Raw genomic sequence first — 18,290 nt, 5'->3', positions numbered from 1 at the left:
GCTCCGTTTCAGCAAGAATAGCTCTACGCATGCAGCCTTAATGATCTGGCACCTACAGTAACATTCATGGTCCCCCATTTCGTGACGAACAATAACGTCATGTTGTTAGGCAATCGTGGTTTCTGGTTAGAACAGTTTTCGAAAGCTATCCTTGTTTCCTTGCTTCTTTCGGCGGTTCTCAGTGTTCACGTATTAAGCGCAACGCACTAGTTATACCTGGCGTATAAAAGAAACTTGTAACTGTTCTCAGAAGCCATGCTTCCATGCGCCCTCTAAAGGAGTGCTGTGATTTCGAGCGACGGAGCACAATAATTGCCGACGATTACGTTACTTTCTAATACGAAATTTGAGCGCAGCACATAAGCTGTTTCAGCTTTTCGATAGATTGAGGCAAAGAATTCGAGCAAGATATGTTCGTACAGTTACACACTATTTTTCACATGTATTCCTTCCTCAAAAAACACTCCGCTAACAGTTCTTGATTGTCATAAAGGAAGCTTTGTGTTCGGAGAAATAGATAAATGTATGGTCTGCTTGCTGCACCAATGCCTCGTTCTCAACGAAGAGGTATATGCAAGTATTTCGCGAGGTTGTCACAGCCGTGGGAGGCGTTACGAGCGAGAAGAACGGGATGTTCTCCCACATGAGTGATAAGTAATTCCTGTGTCTTTGTCATTATATCTACATTAAAGTCCCCACCCACCCTGCCACCCTGGCAGCTGGCAGTTAATGGTTGATCGCGAGAGTTCGCTCACCGTTGTCAGCGCTAGCGAAAAAATTCAGGGGACACTGACTTTCTAAAGTGTGTAGAGGCGAAATCGTTTTCCGCACAACTTTGACTGCCTCTATGGCACTGGTGACGTCACCACTAGATGACGTCACACATAATTAATGACTAATCACTAAGTAACGACCAATTACAAACTATTGGCTAATTACCGACGAATGGCTAAACACTAATTAAATGCTAATTACTTACGCTTAGGCTTCGCCTTTAGAAGTGAAACGCGACAGCCTGTTGCAGCGCTGCCAGGGAGTCTACAGAACGCCACCACCCGTTCGGCGCGTTGCCTTACCCTTTGAACGCAACGCTTTTTGAGGAAAGGAAATGGCCCCCTAATTCTCTGTCATCTCGGTGGACACCTGAACCACACCGTACAGGAATGGAGGAACTGGGAGTGAAAGACGAAAGGGAAAGAGGGGCCGTAATGAAGAAAATGAAAATTGTACTTAAGGAAAGGAAATTACGTAGTAACGGTCTCAAATATCTCGGTGGATGGATGGATGGAAACAACTTTATTACACACACACACAACAAAAATCTTCCAGGATGGTCCCCTACGGGTCCAGGAGTCCATGGGCTTGTGCTTCACGTAAAGCCCGATCCATCAGCCATTTCTGGCCAGCGGGATGTGTGGTCCGTAAAGCAACCTCCCAGGAAGAATGAGTGGGATTGGGGATGGGGGATACTGCCTTTAGGGGAAGGACATTCCCAAGGGTAGTGGAAAAGTGTGGGTCTGGGCACGCCACAGGTTTTGCAATCAGGAGGAAAGGTGACGTGAAAGCATGAGAGACGGTGGGGGGAAATAAAGCAGCCTGTCTGTAATTGTCGCCATGTGGCGCTGGATGAGGGCGACAAGTTACTGTGGGGTGGCGGCAGTGTCACGCGGCTGAGTTTGCAGAATGTAGTGATTTCATGATATGTAGAGAGGACCGATGGGGCCTTTTGCGCAGGGTTGGGTGCCTCATCATCCGGGGTCCAGGAGGAGAGTTCTCGGGTCAGCGCGTGAACGCGCTCATTACCGGAGATCGAGGCATGCCCAGGGACCCACGACAGAGTAACCGTTCGGTCGAGAGAGGTGGCCGTGGCAAGAATACAATGTGTTGCCGGCGTCGCCACGCCCTTTAGGTAGTGGCGGTACGCGGCCTGGGAATCTGTGCATATATCGGTTACATTTTTGTCAATGGTGGAGTAGGCCAGAGCAAGTGCGCTGGCGGCTCCTTCCGCCTCTGCAGGTGAATTAATTCGGATAGTGGCGGCGGTCCCCACTTTGTCGTCTTCTAAGGCTGCGTCTGCCGTGAAATATCCTGGATAGTAAATTTCTGCCTCAGGCCCGTGTACTGTGCGATGTCAGTGCATGTGAATGAACCCCAGGTGGTCGAAATTTCCGGAGCCCTTCACTACAGCGTCTCTCATAGCCTCAGTCGCTTTGGGACGTTAAACCCCAATAAACCAAACCTAAACCATCATCGGCATAAAGGATATCGGAGCGGTTGCTGTATGTTTTGGTGTAATAGCTCGCTCGTGCCTGCCGTGCACACCCGTCAAAAGCGTGACACCTCTGTACAGCCTCCTGCCGACAACGATGAGGCATTAAATGCTCTCGCCTTAATACGGCTAGCCCACATCTCTCTCTCATCACCCCACGTACCTATAAGCGCTATTCAGGCGTCCACTGTCCCAGGCAGCCCGTTATGCGCATTTCCTTTCTTTAAAATGATCGGAGTGCAATACGTTGTTACCGCCAATGAACACAACGACCGCCGAAGGCCTATGGCTTCAGCGCCGCGTCTCTGGCACAACGCTGCCAATGCCAACGCATGCTGCGCACATCTGTTACTACCGCCACGGAGCTTAAAGAACGATTGAGGTGTCCACTGATCGAAGAGGGCAGTTATGCGCCTTCCCTCTGGTTCAGGTGTCCACCGCGATGTGTGAGACAGATATTGCGCCATTTCTTTTCCTCAAAAACCAATTTACCAATTTTGCCCTCTCCCCGCTCCACTGGTTTCGCAACTTAAAAGCGCGACTAAGGTGTCCACTGCTGGTTACAACGTAAAACGGCGACGGCGACGCCGCGAAACGCCGAAACGGGCGCCAAAGAGCTGCACTCTAAAATTTAAAACATATTTCATTGGAATGCCTCACCACCTGCTAAGCTTGAAGGCGAGATGTGTGCTTTTGAAAAATATTCCGACATGTATATACAGCTATGGAGTAGCTCGTGACGTACGCGGAAAAGAGGTTGCAATGACTTTTGAATAAGCCTATTTCTGATCAATATCGGCAGGCGACCGCATGCAGAAGCGCTATCTACCACCAGAGGACCTCACGTCAAAAAAGCAGAGATGCATTCGCTTGTCGCAGATGAGCGCAATTTGTAGCTTTCAGGAAACAAAAGTCAACTCTCGAATACATTATTGAAGTCGTGGAATTTGAAACAAAAAGAAAACAGTGAAACACATATACGTTTAGAATGCATAGACGAAGGATTATGCTGACGGATAGACTTTCTTTTTAAATTGGCTTTCGGTGCAACATTCCGAATCAAAAGTGCTTCTTAGTGCATAAAACCACTCGCTGCTAGTGGTTTCGGGCTTAGGTATTCATGGCCACACAACCTTATTATCATGGTTTCTATCCTACAACAGGTAATAAGCGGCGCAGGTACGGCTTAATGTCAAGTGTGAATGCGTTTTTTTGTGTTTCGTACATTACGAGTTCAGTAACGCACTGTATAGTTCTAGAGAAAACTACTTTCTCCTACCCAGGACCGCAGTCATCAGTTCTGTACTGCTAATGGTGATGTACGCTGTGTGCCTCGCAATGGGAGCGGCGCTGACAATATGGTATCGTGGATGTGACCCAGGCCTACAGGGAGCTATTAGAAGCATTGACCAAGTGAGCCCTGTTTATACTATTTACGGTGTATATTACGACAATTTTTCTGGCCAAGGCAGCCGTCACCGTGCCATTAACCAAGCTTCTGACGTTACGAAGTCATTGTGCCACATTCTTATGAGGCGTAACTTAGAGGCATCGCGTTTGTTGGGTTACTGCAACGCACGGCCACCTGGAGGCCGGTACTACACGAAAGTGAGGCATAGAAGAGGCGATTCATATGGAGAAGAAGCCGCTGGAACGCTGTATATTGGGTGTGCGCTCCCTTCACGGGGCCTCGATTTGTGAACACTGTCTCAGAACTCACAGAGCAGCCAATTGCAGCTTTAAGGCGAAAGCCTTTAATGCCTCATTGTTGTCGACAGAAGGTTGTCAGCAGAGGTGTCACGCTTTTCGGTTGATAGAAATGGTTATGATGCCAGAGTGCGCGGATTCGAAGTAATGAGGTCACCCACGGATGCCTGACGCCCCCTTTTGGAGCAGACGACAACTAATAAAATAGTTGTCATCGGTTCCGACAGGGCGTGTAAGGCGTCCGTGGGCGACCACCTTACATACCTCATTACTGTAACCATTACATGGTTACAGCCGAACTCATCGAAGAAGAGAAAGAGTCGTGCTAAAGAAGCAGTCGAAGTCGGCAGTCAAAGTGTGTAGTTGAAATGTGTAGTCAAAGTATGCAGTCAAATAAATCACTAGTGCAGCACAAACAGTCTCGCAGTCAATGCCAAACAGTGCGCCAGGAAAGACTTTCGCCTTGCAGCACTTTGAAGAGATAAAGTGCCCCCTGAATTTTTTTAAAGTATATAGCAAATTTTACCGATATTTTTTGAACCCAGGTTGTGCTTTATTAAATGCTGCGGCCAATTGGCGCCAAGAAACTCCCAGAAAAGTGTGTCAGCACATTCCTTGTGTTCGTGCAGGAGAAAGCAGTCAAGAAGGGAGGCACAGAGAAAGCGAGAACATTTAGGTTAATGTGGTGTGAAAAAAAAATGAAAAATTACTGCGCCGCCACAGTTGGTTCGAGAGGCAATACAGTAGGACAAAGTGAAGAAAGTCTGCAGTCTAGCTACTTTCCTATAGTGCGCACTTTTATTCAGCGTATCCGGTATGCAACCTATAACGAAGCCTGTCACACGTAATCGCGCTAGTACGCTCTAAATATCAAATACTCGGCGAATGTAGCTGCAGTGCTTTGCCAATGCAAAGTGCTTCACGGTATGGAAACACACCGAGGAGGAAGAAGGGAAGGAAATCGAAATAGCAAATTGTTGATGCCTTTCTTCGCATATTGTTATTTTCATTTATTTATGTTTTGCTGCGTAAATAGATACCTTCTATTCAGTCTGAGAAAGTAAACATGACTGAAAGGCATATATCTATCCCGTATCCATAGGCTTATATCTATGTAACAACCTCCCCAGAGGGCCTTTTGGGTGTTTGAATAAAAATAAAATAAAACATATGGCTGCCACAGCAAACGGATTCATTGCGGACATGGTTAAAGAATGCAGCGCGAAAAGACAAGGACAAACGAAGAAGTGGACAGGACTGGCGTTGACTACCAACACATTTATTCAGAGAAACGAGCAGCTTTTATAATGCCATCCAAGACCCACGTGACCAGATAAAGCAGCAGGCGTAGGAAAACTACCCAACACAGATACACATCGTTGCACACAACATCGAAGAAACAGCACATCGAGGGGGCTCAACGTCACTCCCGTACCAAAAACAGCATGGCTAAATGACCACGAAGCGCCAAAAGAAACCAGGAACAAAAGAATGAATTATCGACTTTTGCAGTCCACTGAGCTTGAGGCAATCGACAGAACTGCTTGAGTATACCGCCGGAAGGTACGCAACAAAAGCGGCGGACACCTGGACAACCATTGCAAGATTTGCAAAGTGTGCGAAACATTCTTCAAGCGCACAGTGATCAAAGCACATGCGTGGACCGGAATAGAAAGGGTCATTATTGAGGCACGGTTGATCGCCAAAGCAGGAGACAATTGCGTCAGCATCCCTTCGATTTTACTTTTAGACTAAGAGTTGAGTTTTCTAGGTCCGCTATAACTACGTCGCTGTTCTGCTTGTCATTTGTTCTTTGGAACTTTTTACCGGTTCTTTAGACCTTTTTCTTTTACTTTGTATGGCTTTCAGCATTTGACACAGCTTTCACGTAGCGTCCTGTTTTGTTGCGTTGTGTCTCTCTGACTCTGCTTTGCTTCTACTTTTAACATAGTTTTGCGGTATTGGTTTTGTTTTGGCTGTTGTTCTTTGTTTCTGTCGATTGCCTCCCGCTGAGTGGACTGCAGAAGTCAATAATTCATTCCTATGTTCCTCGTTTCTTTTGGCTCTTCCTGGTCATTTAGTCATGCAGTTGTTTGGTACAGGGGTGACATTGCGTTGCCTCGATGTGCTGTTTCTTCGATGTTGTGTGCAACGATGTGTATCTGTGTTGGATAGATTTTTCCCATGCCTGCTGCTTTATCTGGTCACGTGGGTCTTCGGTGGCATTATAAACGCTGCTCGTTTCAATGAATAAATGTGTTGGTAGCCAGCGCCAGCTCTCTTCACTTCATCTTTTGTCCTTGTCTTTTCGAGCTGCAGTCTTTAACCATGATCACTGACCAACAAGCCGAAACAGCCACTTCAGTTCATTGCGGACACCCCAAAGAATTAGGTTAGAACACACTTCATCACCCGGCTGGTTCCTTGTACGGACTCAGCTAGGGCATGTTGTAGCGCTAGTAGAGCGGTGTCACCCAACTTCGCGAACTTTTACGCGTGAAGTTCCCAGACTCCCTTTGAGCGTGGGCGGAGGGGGGGGGGGGGGGGGGAGTAGCGGCCTCGGACTCGAAGGAGATGCCCTCGACTCAGCGTGGCAAGCCCGGCGGAGACCAGCTACCAAGTGAGAAGAGGTTTTTGGTTGTTTGGTGCCCAGCTTTCGCCGGTCGCAAGCCAGAGAATGGGTCGGAGCCAAAAGTTCACAAATAAAACAATGTTTATAGAGCAATCAGACGATACAGAGGATTTCACAATCACTAGTACAAACACATACAAAGTGATTAACGGAACAATGCAACTCGTGCTAAGTTAAACTCGAGAGAGAATACAATACAAAATGGATATTGCACCTAAAGTGCACTAAAAGAAGAGAGAGGCAAACAAACGAAACACAATTTATTCACCGGGCACTGCGACAGCCCGACGACCAGAGGTCCACGACGATGCCGTCCCGCAGACTGGCGAACGTTGCCTCGTTGGTCCGATGCTGGTCGAGGGGTGTGGTCCAGGGATTCGAGCGGGCGCGCTTCTCCGAAGCATAACGGCGGCTTGTACGAATCCGATAGCGGTCAACGCCTTCTTTTATAGGCTCGCTTCTACGTCTGTTTGTTCTACGCGCCAAAGTAGACGCGCTCATGCGCGCAGTGTCGGCCACGCAGTTCTCCTTTCCTCATCGCGCCGGCCGTGCGTCCTTATTGGTTAAAAGTTGGGAGCCGCTTCTCGAAGGTTCCGGCTAGTTCTGGCGTGGCGCCGCCGCCGGCGTGAGAGTGCAGAGGTGGAGGACATGTCTCAGCGCACGCAAAGCTACGCCCTTTTTCAGGGTGTCGAACCGGAACCGAACCTGAACCCGAAACCGGAACCGAACCCGAATTTTCACCCGGAACCGGAGCCGAACCGAATCCATATTTTTTTCGCCATCTTGGAACTGAACCCGAACCGGAACGATTCAAAGGAACCGCTCCGAACCGGTTCGGGACTCGGTTCAGCCCCACTTTTTTTCAACCCGGCACACTTTTATTTTCAGACAAAATGAGACAGTCTAGCGCGTAGGTTTACCCATCCGAAGCTCCATGTCTGCGCTAGAAAGAGCGAAAATGGCACCCACTATATGCGACAACAGAATTGAATGAAGTGCGGTGTCTGGGAAGAAACCTAACTGACGCTTCTGTAATGTACTGGCACCAATTCTAAAGCATTTATTTATTTATTTATTTATTTATTTATTTATTTATTTATTTATTTATTTATTTATTCTCACGGCCGAAGCATTACAGAGAGGAGTGGGTAGTATTAAGAAATATACAAGAACAATATTGGTACAGCAGATTTGGCAGCAGATTGTGTCAGACTTGGCAGCAGCGGCAGCAAGCCGTGAACACCATTTGAAAAACTGCTCTTTTGCAGTGCCGTCTACTTCGAGGCCCCACCGAACGTGCATTCGAAGCGCTGCGTCGACTTCTGGCTCTACATTTCACGGATCCGCCCCAGTGACGAGGGATTTCCTGGCAAGAAGTCATCTGCACATGCGCACCCAGCCAGCTCGACCCAACAAAAAGCGGAGCATCTTCGGCCGCCCGTCACTTGGCAGCAGCGGCAGCAAGCCGTGAACACCATTTGAAAAACTGCTCTTTTGCAGTGCCGTCTACTTCGAGGCCCCACCGAACGTGCATTCGAAGCGCTGCGTCGACTTCTGGCTCTACATTTCACGGATCCGCCCCAGTGACGAGGGATTTCCTGGCAAGAAGTCATCTGCACATGCGCACCCAGCCAGCTCGACCCAACAAAAAGCGGAGCATCTTCGGCCGCCCGTCACTTGGCAGCAGCGGCAGCAAGCCGTGAACACCATTTGAAAAACTGCTCTTTTGCAGGTTAGTAAGCGTATGTTTCCATAATATCTATTTTAATAGTATTTCTGTTGCTGCTGCTGCTGCTGCCATTTGCTGCCATTTGTTGACATTTGCTATGCTTTTTGCATTACTGAGATTCCTTTTGCGAGTACTTCTGTACACTTCAAGCAATGTCTGATTCCTGTAGCACGTGTGATGTGATCATCTCTGAGGATGAGCCATTTGTGGAATGTTCCAAATGCGAGAGCAACTATCACTTTGGAAAATGTGCTGGTCTTACTGAAAAGACCTTCAAATCGAAGTATGAGGCCACAAAGAAAGCATGGCAGTGCCCATCATGCAGAAGTGCAGGAAGTAGCAATACATGTAGTAAAGAGAGTAGTGGCTCTGAAACAGATATCAAACTTGCGCTCTTCTCAATTAACCAAAAGTTAGAGCGGCTGATGCCCCTGGCAGAAAAAATTGAAAGCATGGAGGAGTCTCTTAGCTTCATATCTTCGAAGTTTGATGAATTTGAGCAAAAGGTCGGCCATCAAGAGGCTGATATCATGGACCTAAAGAAGAGGATATCGGAGCTTGAGAAAAAGGATGACTCAAATCAGGCAGCACAAGCTCAGTTTGAAAAGGAGATACACGATCTTGAATTCCGAAGCAGGCAGCTGAACTTGGAACTGCATGGCATACAAGAAGTGCAGGATGAGGATCTAACAGTCATATTGAATAACGTGGCTGATAAACTTCGAGTGCCTCGCTTGATGGAATCGGAGATAGCAACTGTTCATCGACTTCCCGCTAAACGTGATAAGACGCCAGGCATCATTGTGCGTTTTGCGAAGCAAGCTACAAGAGAAAACTGGTTGAAGAATAAGAAGAACTTAAAAGATAGCGACGCGCCCATTTTCATGCAAGAAAATTTAACACGCCGAAATAGAGAACTGCTTCAGGCAACTAAAGTCTGTGCCAAAGAAAAAGGCTATAAGTTCACTTGGTATGTCAATGGAAAGGTTTTCGTTAGGCGAAGTGAGGGAATGAGTGCCATTCATGTGAAGGGAAAGAGCGATTTGGATCGGCTATAGCACTCAGCATGGTATCTTTCGAGTTTCTTCTTGAAACATAATCGAAATGCAGCAGATGTATTATCTGCCGAGTGACTTGAACCGCACTGCTTCGTGTGTTGCGCTGACAACGCTTAACGCTATTCACCTGAACGCACGCTCTGTAAAAAACAAGATATTGTGTTTAGAGGAGTTCTTTGGCGAATTTTCATTTCCTTTTTCTTTGATCATGCTCAGTGAGACTTGGAGCACAGATGATTCCGACGTTTTCAGGATGACCAATTACAAAACTTATTACTTGAACCGCTCCGGCCTCCGGGGGGGTGGAGTGGCTTTACTGGTGTCAGATGACATTGAATGCGACAAGTTGGACTCGTACAGTCTTATTACTGAAGATTTTGAAGTGCTATCAGCCTGTACTGGCAGGTTCGTGTTTTCGGTTTGCTATCGTCCACCGAAGGGAAATATGGTTAGGTTTTTGGAATTTTACGACTGTTTTCTTTCATTTATAACAGATAACAAATACACTCTAATAGCTGGAGGTGATTTTAATATCGATATGTTGAAGGATAACTCCTCTACTAGAGACTTTAACGCAGTCTTGGCCTCGAACGGATTTATTAATCTTATTAACGACCCAACAAGGGTAACACAAGAAAGTGAGTCACTTCTTGATCTGCTGATTACGAACACTTCCCAACCGATAGTTGAGTCGGGCGTAATATCATGTGCGATCAGTGACCACCTTCCAGTGTTTGCATGCATAAATAAGACTAGACTGGTAAAGTACCGACAGGAGAAAGCGAAGTACCAAAGTATAACCAATGCTACCCTCAATTCATTTCACAGTTCACTAGAACAAGTTGAGTGGGATAGTATTGACGTTACCAGTGACGCAAATGAGGCTTACGATGAGTTCCTCCGAGTATTTAAACAGCTCTACCATTCCTCTTTCCCGCTAAAAGTGCGTGCAATAAAGCGTAAAACTCGCAAACCTTGGATATCTTCTGAGTTGCGCCAAGAAATTAAAACGAAAGACAAACTGTACAAAATCTTTTTAAACACACGTTCAACAGATGACCTAAGCATTTTTAAGAAATACAGAAATAGATTAACAAAAAAGCTACGTCTCGCTCGAGCGGAATACTTCGCGACATTTCTTGAAATTAAAAATGGTCGCCACGATCTGTTGTGGTCAAGGTTGAATTTCTTACTGAGGCGTGAGCAACCACAGGCTGCCCCGCGGGCTTTAAAGCTTGATAACAAAGATGTATCCGGCAGAGAGTTGGCAGATGCCTTCAACAACTTTTTTACCACTCTTGCCCATAACACCCCGTCAAGTGATTTCAACACCTATTTTAGCTCTTACAATAGGGACACAATATTTCTGAACCCAGTTACGACAGAGGAGGTTATATCAGTCGTACAAAGCCTAAATAACAGCCATAGCTGTGACATTGACGGCATTCAAGTGAGGCCTGTCAAGCATGTTATAAGAGTTATTGCCCCTGTTCTTGCAGATATATTTAACTTATGCTTTACTACGGGCACATTTCCTAAAAAAATGCAAATAGCCAAAGTAACGGTTTTGTATAAGAAAGGAGACCGCAATGATTTAGGAAATTATAGACCAGTATCGATACTCCCAATATTCTCGAAAGCTTTTGAAAAAGTTCTCTATACACGGTTGTCTGATTTTATTGATAAACATGACCTTTTGTCACCTAATCAATTTGGGTTTTGTAAAAATAAATCCGCCGAGTTAGCACTACTCGAACAAAAGGAATATATACTAACACAGTTTGAAAATAAGGCCTTTGTTATTGGTGTCTTCGTGGACTTCTCGAAGGCATTCGATTTAGTAAACCACAGTGTACTCCTGAAAAACTTGGAGCGTTGTGGTATTCGTGGACTGGCTCAAATGATCCTGAAATCATATCTTTCGCATAGAAAACAGGCTGTAAGCATAGACAATGTGACATCTGAACTAAAACTTGTTACTTCTGGCGTTCCCCAGGGTAGTATATTGGGACCATTACTTTTTAATATGTACCTAAATGATATCTCCAACATTAACTCCGCCGCAAAATTTATTATCTACGCTGACGACACTAGCATCTTTTTTACTGGAAATGATCTTGATCTCCTTGTTCGGGAATGCAATGACACCTTGAGTGAATTACAAAAGTGGTCCGAATCCAGATACATGCGTATAAATGAGAAGAAAACAAAAGCTGTCATATTTCGTCCTAAAAACAAAGTACTTCCTTCCCCCATCGAGATTAAACTAAACTCACGACGTATAGACATAGTTGAACAATTTAAATGCCTTGGAGTAGTTTTTTCTTCCAGCATGTCTTGGGAACACCACACGGACCATATTGTCACGAAACTGGCTCAAATAACCGGAGTCATAAGTCGGCTCAGATACGTCATTCCAAGAACAGTAAAGTTACTCCTCTACAATTCACTTTTCTACTCCTATTTAAACTACTGCCATCTAGTGTGGGGCACAGCTACGGTTAGCTGTCTTCAGCGTATCTACATTTTTCAGAAAAAGTTCCTTCGTCATGTTTACAATGTCCCCTGGGACTCGCCAAGCAAAGATCTCTTTCTACAAAGTGGTGTGCTAAAAATACACAACTTGTATAAATATCGCTTGAGTGTCCGGTTTAAACTCGAAACACGTAGAAACGTAAACCACATACGTAAACTAGCTGAACTGCATACCCGAGATGCAAGCTACACAACAAGGCATGCGGAGACGTGGATAGTCCCGACCCCACGGTTAAACTCGGGTAGAGAACGCCTGCAGTTCACTCTTCCGTCCCTGCTAAACGCGTATATTTATAATAATTTTGACCTTTTCAGTTCGTCAAACAGGTCTTTGCGTGCTTTGTATGCTAGCATGTAGGATTTTTGTTTTGTGTGTTTTTTTTTTGGTTTTTTTCTCTCTCCTTTGCTTTCATTACTTGTGTCTACCCAATGTGAATATTGTGTCAATATTGTATAATGTTCTTTCGTTTTCTCTTGTATTGTATACTTGTTATCACCTTCTGTATTAAAAGTCTTGCTGTCAAGCTGCTGCCAAGCGAAAGGGGGCTGCGGCTTAGTCAAGCTGTTTCTCAGCTTTTTCTGCGCCTCCGCTGTCTGTATGTTTACAAGGCAGAAATAAAGAATTTGAATTTGAATTTGAATTTGATTTAGATTATATAATCGCTGACAACATTCTTAAGTAACTCGAGACTTTGTAACGCATGCATGCGATGGAAGCGGGAGGGTGATTACATTCCATAGCTGTCTTGGGGATGAATGAGAAAGAATGAAAGTTGGTGGGACTGCTCGGCACTTCAACCTTGAACTGATGGTCACTGAGGGAAGAAATATTTGAAGGCGGCAGAAATAGCGAGTCTCTCAAATGAGGGTTATAAAAGTAGATTTTGTGAAACAGACGTAAACTTAAGCATAAATAAATATAGACATAAACAGACATTGTACGTCAGGTTTCTATGAAATCTTGAGGTATTATTCCTCCCCCTTTACATGTTTGTGTATGGTTGTAATCAAATTGTTAGCAGTGATCTAGCTCAATAAAGGTCTATAGACACCAATTTTTTGCTTGCGTGTTTCCTTCTTTCAAACGAAGCTTTCGACATTGGTGCACATGGAGCACCCCGTGGTATTCGCCTACGACCAACAAATAAATTATATGTGACTTTCTTCTTGACGCTGTTCTAGTTTTATCAACAAAGCGATGACTCTCACGTGTAGTTGAATTCAGGTTACATTAGGCACGAAAAAACAGCAATATTACTGCTAATATGTAGTTTGTAGTAATACTAGCCTCTGTAGCACGCTGGTTTAAGTGCAGTAGTGACTCAAAACAACGTATCAGCGTTTATATCACAGTTTTTCTGCGCCTCACGTGACCTAAAGTTCAACTACACGTTATAGCATCGTTCGGTTAATGAAACCGAGACCGAAACAGCATGGGAGGCTAAGTTCTTTTCTGAATTATCCAGGTGCCGTAGGCGAATACAACAACGTGTTAGAGGTATTCTGTTATCTAGTGTATCATTTGAAAGAATAAAACACGCAATAAAATTAGTTGTGCATAGCACTTTAAACACCGATTTAGAATACCTTCCCGTTCATTGCGTCATTTACCACAAATTTATGAAACATTAGCGCAACGACCCAACAACGATGTGGTGATAGATTTCGAGGAAAGGAAATGGTGCAGTAACAGTCTCACTTCTCGATGGACACCTCAACCGCGCCGTAAGGGACGGGAGGAAGGTGGGAGTCAAACAAGAAAGAGAGAACAGGGTGCCGTAGTGGAGAGCTCCGGAATAATTTGGACCAACTAGAGACATTTAACGTGCACTGACATCCCACAGCACACGGGCGTCTTTTGCGTTTCGCCTCCTTCGAAACGCCGCCGGGTTCGAACCCGGGTACATCGAATAAGCAGCCGAGTGGCCTAAAGTCCGAGCCACCGTAATTGGTAGTGCAACATTTTCTTTTTAAGCGCTTCTTGTCTCCGAGACTAAGGCGGCAGAAAGTTAGTCCCAACAATCCGCCTCACAGGTAGGCGATGGGGGGGGGGGGGGGGGGGACGGTGAAGATTGTTGAAAGTGAATTTTTACTAGTCAGTGCCCGGATGTGCGCCCACCGGGGTCTGGTGTGCATCAAGGGTAGAGGCTGCACGCATGCACGCACGCACGCGCAAAACCCCCCAAACACAGTGTGGTTATTTTTAAAGGAGGCTACAATTCTAACGCAGTGGAAAGAATAACTAAAACAATATTCATACTCGAATTGGATTCGTACTAGTGGCGGCGCAACAGAAAAGCTCCGTTTAGAGATGCCTTAGGTTACTCGGCCATGTCCTAGGCTTCTTGTTATCTTAGTTGCACGGAATATTAGGAACCTTTCTGACCCTCCTTCTGCCTCGCTTGATCTCGTCGAATTGAAAGACCTCGGCAGAAGTCCTTACGCCACCAAGACTCCCTTACTCCACCCGCACGTCAAAATTCCGGAACCAGTCAGGAGGCTGAACTTTCACAGCATATTCCTCCTGCGGTAAAGAGCACTGTTCTCTGAACAGTGACTTGATTGAACGAGGCAGTTTTGTGTGTTCATTCATCATGCGGGTTTTCCACACGCTAAGTGGTCCTTAAACACGAGGAGTTCGCACGGAATTCCGGAGTCTTTCATCGCAGACAGAAATGTTGTAGTGAAGTGCATGATCTCAGTGTATTTTTTAACAGACTGCTGAATGATGCGGGGAAAAAAAATTATGGCTGAGGCTTAGCTAAGGTTAAGCCTAGTCAGATGCGGAGCATATTTGTGGCTAGGCTTGGTAATACATGGCTTTCCTTGGTTGCACACTTGGTCATTTTAATACAACCACTAGAAGCCTTCGTCGTGGGGGAAGACAACGGCATGGCTACAGCGGAACGCCGACTAACCCGGAGACGCGCGTTGGGTGAGCGCCTGGATTGCCACGGAAGCCGCGTCTGCCTGCCCGGTGGAGCGAGCGTTTCACCTACACCGAGTGTGAACGCGCGTTCGAAATGCGCGGGAATGCCGCTCGAGGACATTCCGGCGTCTGTGCGATGGCATCGTCACGACGACGTCACGGTGTCACGTGGCGTGACGGCTAGGGGTCCCACGGCGACGGCGCGAGGTGGAGGCCGCCTCTCTCATCCGATGTCACGTGCTGTGACGACACGGTGTCAAGTGGAGTGACGTCACGGTGTCACGTGGTGTGACGTCACGGTGTCACGTGGTGCGACGTCTAGGGGTCCCACGCCGACGGCGTGAGTGGTAGCTCTAGCAATATGCTTCGCATAAAAAACACAGCATCAGGACAAAAGAAGTAATTTTGGGGCTCAATGATTTCTCGTTGCTCGCACGTTCACTAACCACGGCACAAACGCCTCTTTGGCGCGCAGGTACGGGCTAACGCGTAATGTCCGTGTTTTAAGCGTAAAAAAGGTTTTTCCGGCCGTTTGAAACTACAGTCCAGCCCATTTATAACGAACCTGACGGTCACGCGGATTCCTTTCGTTATATCCGGTGCTCGTAGTAAGTTGACTCTTCTTATAACAGCCAAAACTACTAAGGCCGCTAAAAACGGCGTTTACTTCTTATAGAACTGCGTAATGCGCGCCTGCTTGAGCAAAGCAGAGCCTGCAGCGGCTCTTTGCAGGCTATCTAGGGCAGTCATTTAATCCTCGCCGAGACCCTTGATGCCAACTATCAAATTTAGTTACTTGGTTTGGTTTATTGAGTTTAACGTCCCATAGCGACTAATACACGTGCCACACGCTCACAAGAAATGGCAGTAAATGCTTAAGGCCTTAAGTTTGTTAATGCCATTATTTTCGGAGTTGGTGCTACACGTCCACATTTAATGCCATAATCGAAAGTGACGATGACGATAACGCTTGCAAGGTAGTTAAAAATTTCATCTGAATATAAACATTTCTAATGAGCACAATATATGGGAAATGTTGTTCAAATGTAATATAAAATCGATTTTTCAGAAAATACGGCTGTTCCTGCTTTACAAGTCGAAAAAGTAGCCATAGACTCGCATGTCAGCACCCAAGTCGAGAGTACCTGTCAATAAGGCTGATAAAAATGGTGCTCTTCGCATCGAAAATTCAGTATAGTTGCCTCATCTGGCTGAAAGTTAAGAATTGACTATTTCCTACTGGTTAGGAAGTTGCTACTAACAAAGCTGCATGCTTTTCTGCGTGTGGAATGGGAACGAGAGTAGGCATTGCACGGGCGAATGAGTTGTGGCGAACTCAGCAGGTCGCGAATAGCAGTAAGGCTAATGCCATTAAATTTGTGCGTGTGGCACCGCACGAATGCCATTAAAACTTAAGGCAGTAAGCACTTAATGGCATTAAATCTGTCCGTGTGGCGCGGGTATAAGGCTATGAGAGACGACGTAGTGGAAGGCTCCGGAAATTTCGACCACCTGGGGTTCTTTACCGTGCACTGACATCGCACAGTACACGGGCCTCTAGAATTTTTCCACCAAAGAAATTCAACCGCCGCGGCCAGGATCGAACCCGCGTTTTTGGGGTCAGCAGCCAAGCACCATAACCACTGAGCCACCGCGGCGGCCAAATTTAGTTACTGTATAACTAATCGTGGTTGAAGTGTCCGCGGCTGCTGGTGGCACGTCGGCCGCATAAATAAAATTCCTGGCAGTACGAGTGGGTTCGCACTTGGTGTTCAACGTCTTCTTCAGAGCACGCGCTTCTGCGATTTTGTGGTCTGCAGGAACTTAGTTATCCGAGGAAACATCTGGCCAGCTATGGGTCAACGAAGCGTTTTCACAAAGCTACATGCGTCTGGTCACGTGTGTTTCGAGCTTCTTGTTCCGTTCCTGGGCTCATGCAGCGACGAAAGTAGCGCAGCGCTCGTGGCACTGAGTGCGTCAGTTGCACTGCCCGCTCTATGACGCTGCCTGCACTCGGTAGCAGTGCAAAAGACGGAGCCGACTGGGCAGGCAATGGTGACCAGCATGGCTAGCAAGGCTTTCAAAATTCTCAAATCACTGCTGTTGGTTGACCCATGACCATGGTCAGTAGCTTCGCTTTCGGCTATGCCCCTTTACCACGCGCACCACGCTTCTTCCACCTGGGATGCTTTGGCCAGCCAGCGAACACGCAGGAAATGACTGCCCTCGTAGGCCATCGACGGGGGCTTGTCCGGCGGTTACTTACTGCTTCAATAGAGTTATACCATACCGTTTCCGTGTTTACGCTACCGTTTACAGTGTTTCCAGACGCCGGACTTTCCGCTAAGCGCTGCGCACTGCAGTGCTCCCTTTTATTGCATTTTTGAGTCGACATTCTTTCCTGGGCGGGGTTGTGAAGCTTGAGAGGCGCTCTCTCATATCCGCGTTTACTGGAAGCACATCCTCTTCAACTCCAGGGGTAGTTTACGGCGCCTTCTCGTTCGCTATAACCGAGTGGTGCGGCCAAAGTTTTTGGTTGTATTTGCGACGAACTGCCATTGCCCTTATGCATATTTTGACGGTAGCACCATACCCATTCGTAATAAACAAGCGTATATCTGCGGCCGTTTTAAGTGGGTTCGGCTACATCCGCTTAATTCGCTTTAATACACGCGTATCAAAACGGCTAGGCAAGGCTGCAGATATATGGGTAGAGGAAGCAATGACCGATCACAACCTTAGTCATTTGCCTTGTGGAGAGGTCGTACAGGTATTCTATAAGCAAAAGCGAATAGTGAGAAAACCGAATGCATCAGCATGAAGTTCTCTCACGACCATGTCCAGAAAAGACAGACGAGCACTTAGTCGCCTACTTAGCACAGCGGCCTGAAAGGGGTTGTTTTGTAGTTTTGAAAATAAATCCCCTCAAACAAGTTGGTGGACGAATGGTGCACGGCTGATTCACCAGACTCTATCAAGGGTCCAAAAAATCTGTAGATGCACAGGCTCTCTTTGATAGCGCCCCCAAAAAAGTTACAAAAATTCTATGTAGTGCAAGCATACTTTCTTTCAAGCAGAATGCTGCATTTGCAAGAATGATGCAATGCAACATCCCCACGAAGATGTTACCAATTTGCATCCGTGCAGAAAAGAAGCGCTATCAACTAATCAGCGGCTATGGTGCTCGGCTGCTGACCCAAAAGACGCGGGTTCGATCCCGGCCGCGGCGGCTAGAATTTCTTTGGAGGAGAAATTCTAGAGGCCCGTGTACTGTGCGATGTCAGTGCACGTTAAAGAACCCCAGGTGGTCGAAATTTCCGGAGCCCTCCACTACGGCGTCTCTCATAGCCTTAGTCGCTTTGGGACGTTAAACCCCATAAACCAAACCAAACCATCACCTAATCGAAGAGTGTTTTTAAGCATGAAATGCT

General features: G+C 46.4%; 1 protein-coding gene across 1 annotated transcript in view; it reads left to right on the top strand.

Moving 5' to 3' along the window:
* LOC149346319 (sodium-coupled monocarboxylate transporter 2-like) overlaps window positions 1-18,290 on the top strand; it is a 95,515-nt gene that overhangs the window by 31,187 nt on the left and 46,038 nt on the right. Inside the window, exon 7 of the mRNA XM_089586369.1 lies at window positions 3,553-3,682. Coding sequence (XP_089442495.1) covers window positions 3,553-3,682 — 130 coding nt within the window. The remainder of the gene's footprint in view (window positions 1-3,552; window positions 3,683-18,290) is intronic.

The sequence above is a fragment of the Amblyomma mixtum genome, chromosome 4, assembly GCF_055824585.1.
Source record: "Amblyomma mixtum isolate Tamu chromosome 4, ASM5582458v1, whole genome shotgun sequence".
Lineage (NCBI taxonomy): Eukaryota > Metazoa > Arthropoda > Arachnida > Ixodida > Ixodidae > Amblyomma > Amblyomma mixtum.
Note: the sequence above shows the minus strand (reverse complement) of the source record. Positions and strands in the feature narration are given on the sequence as shown.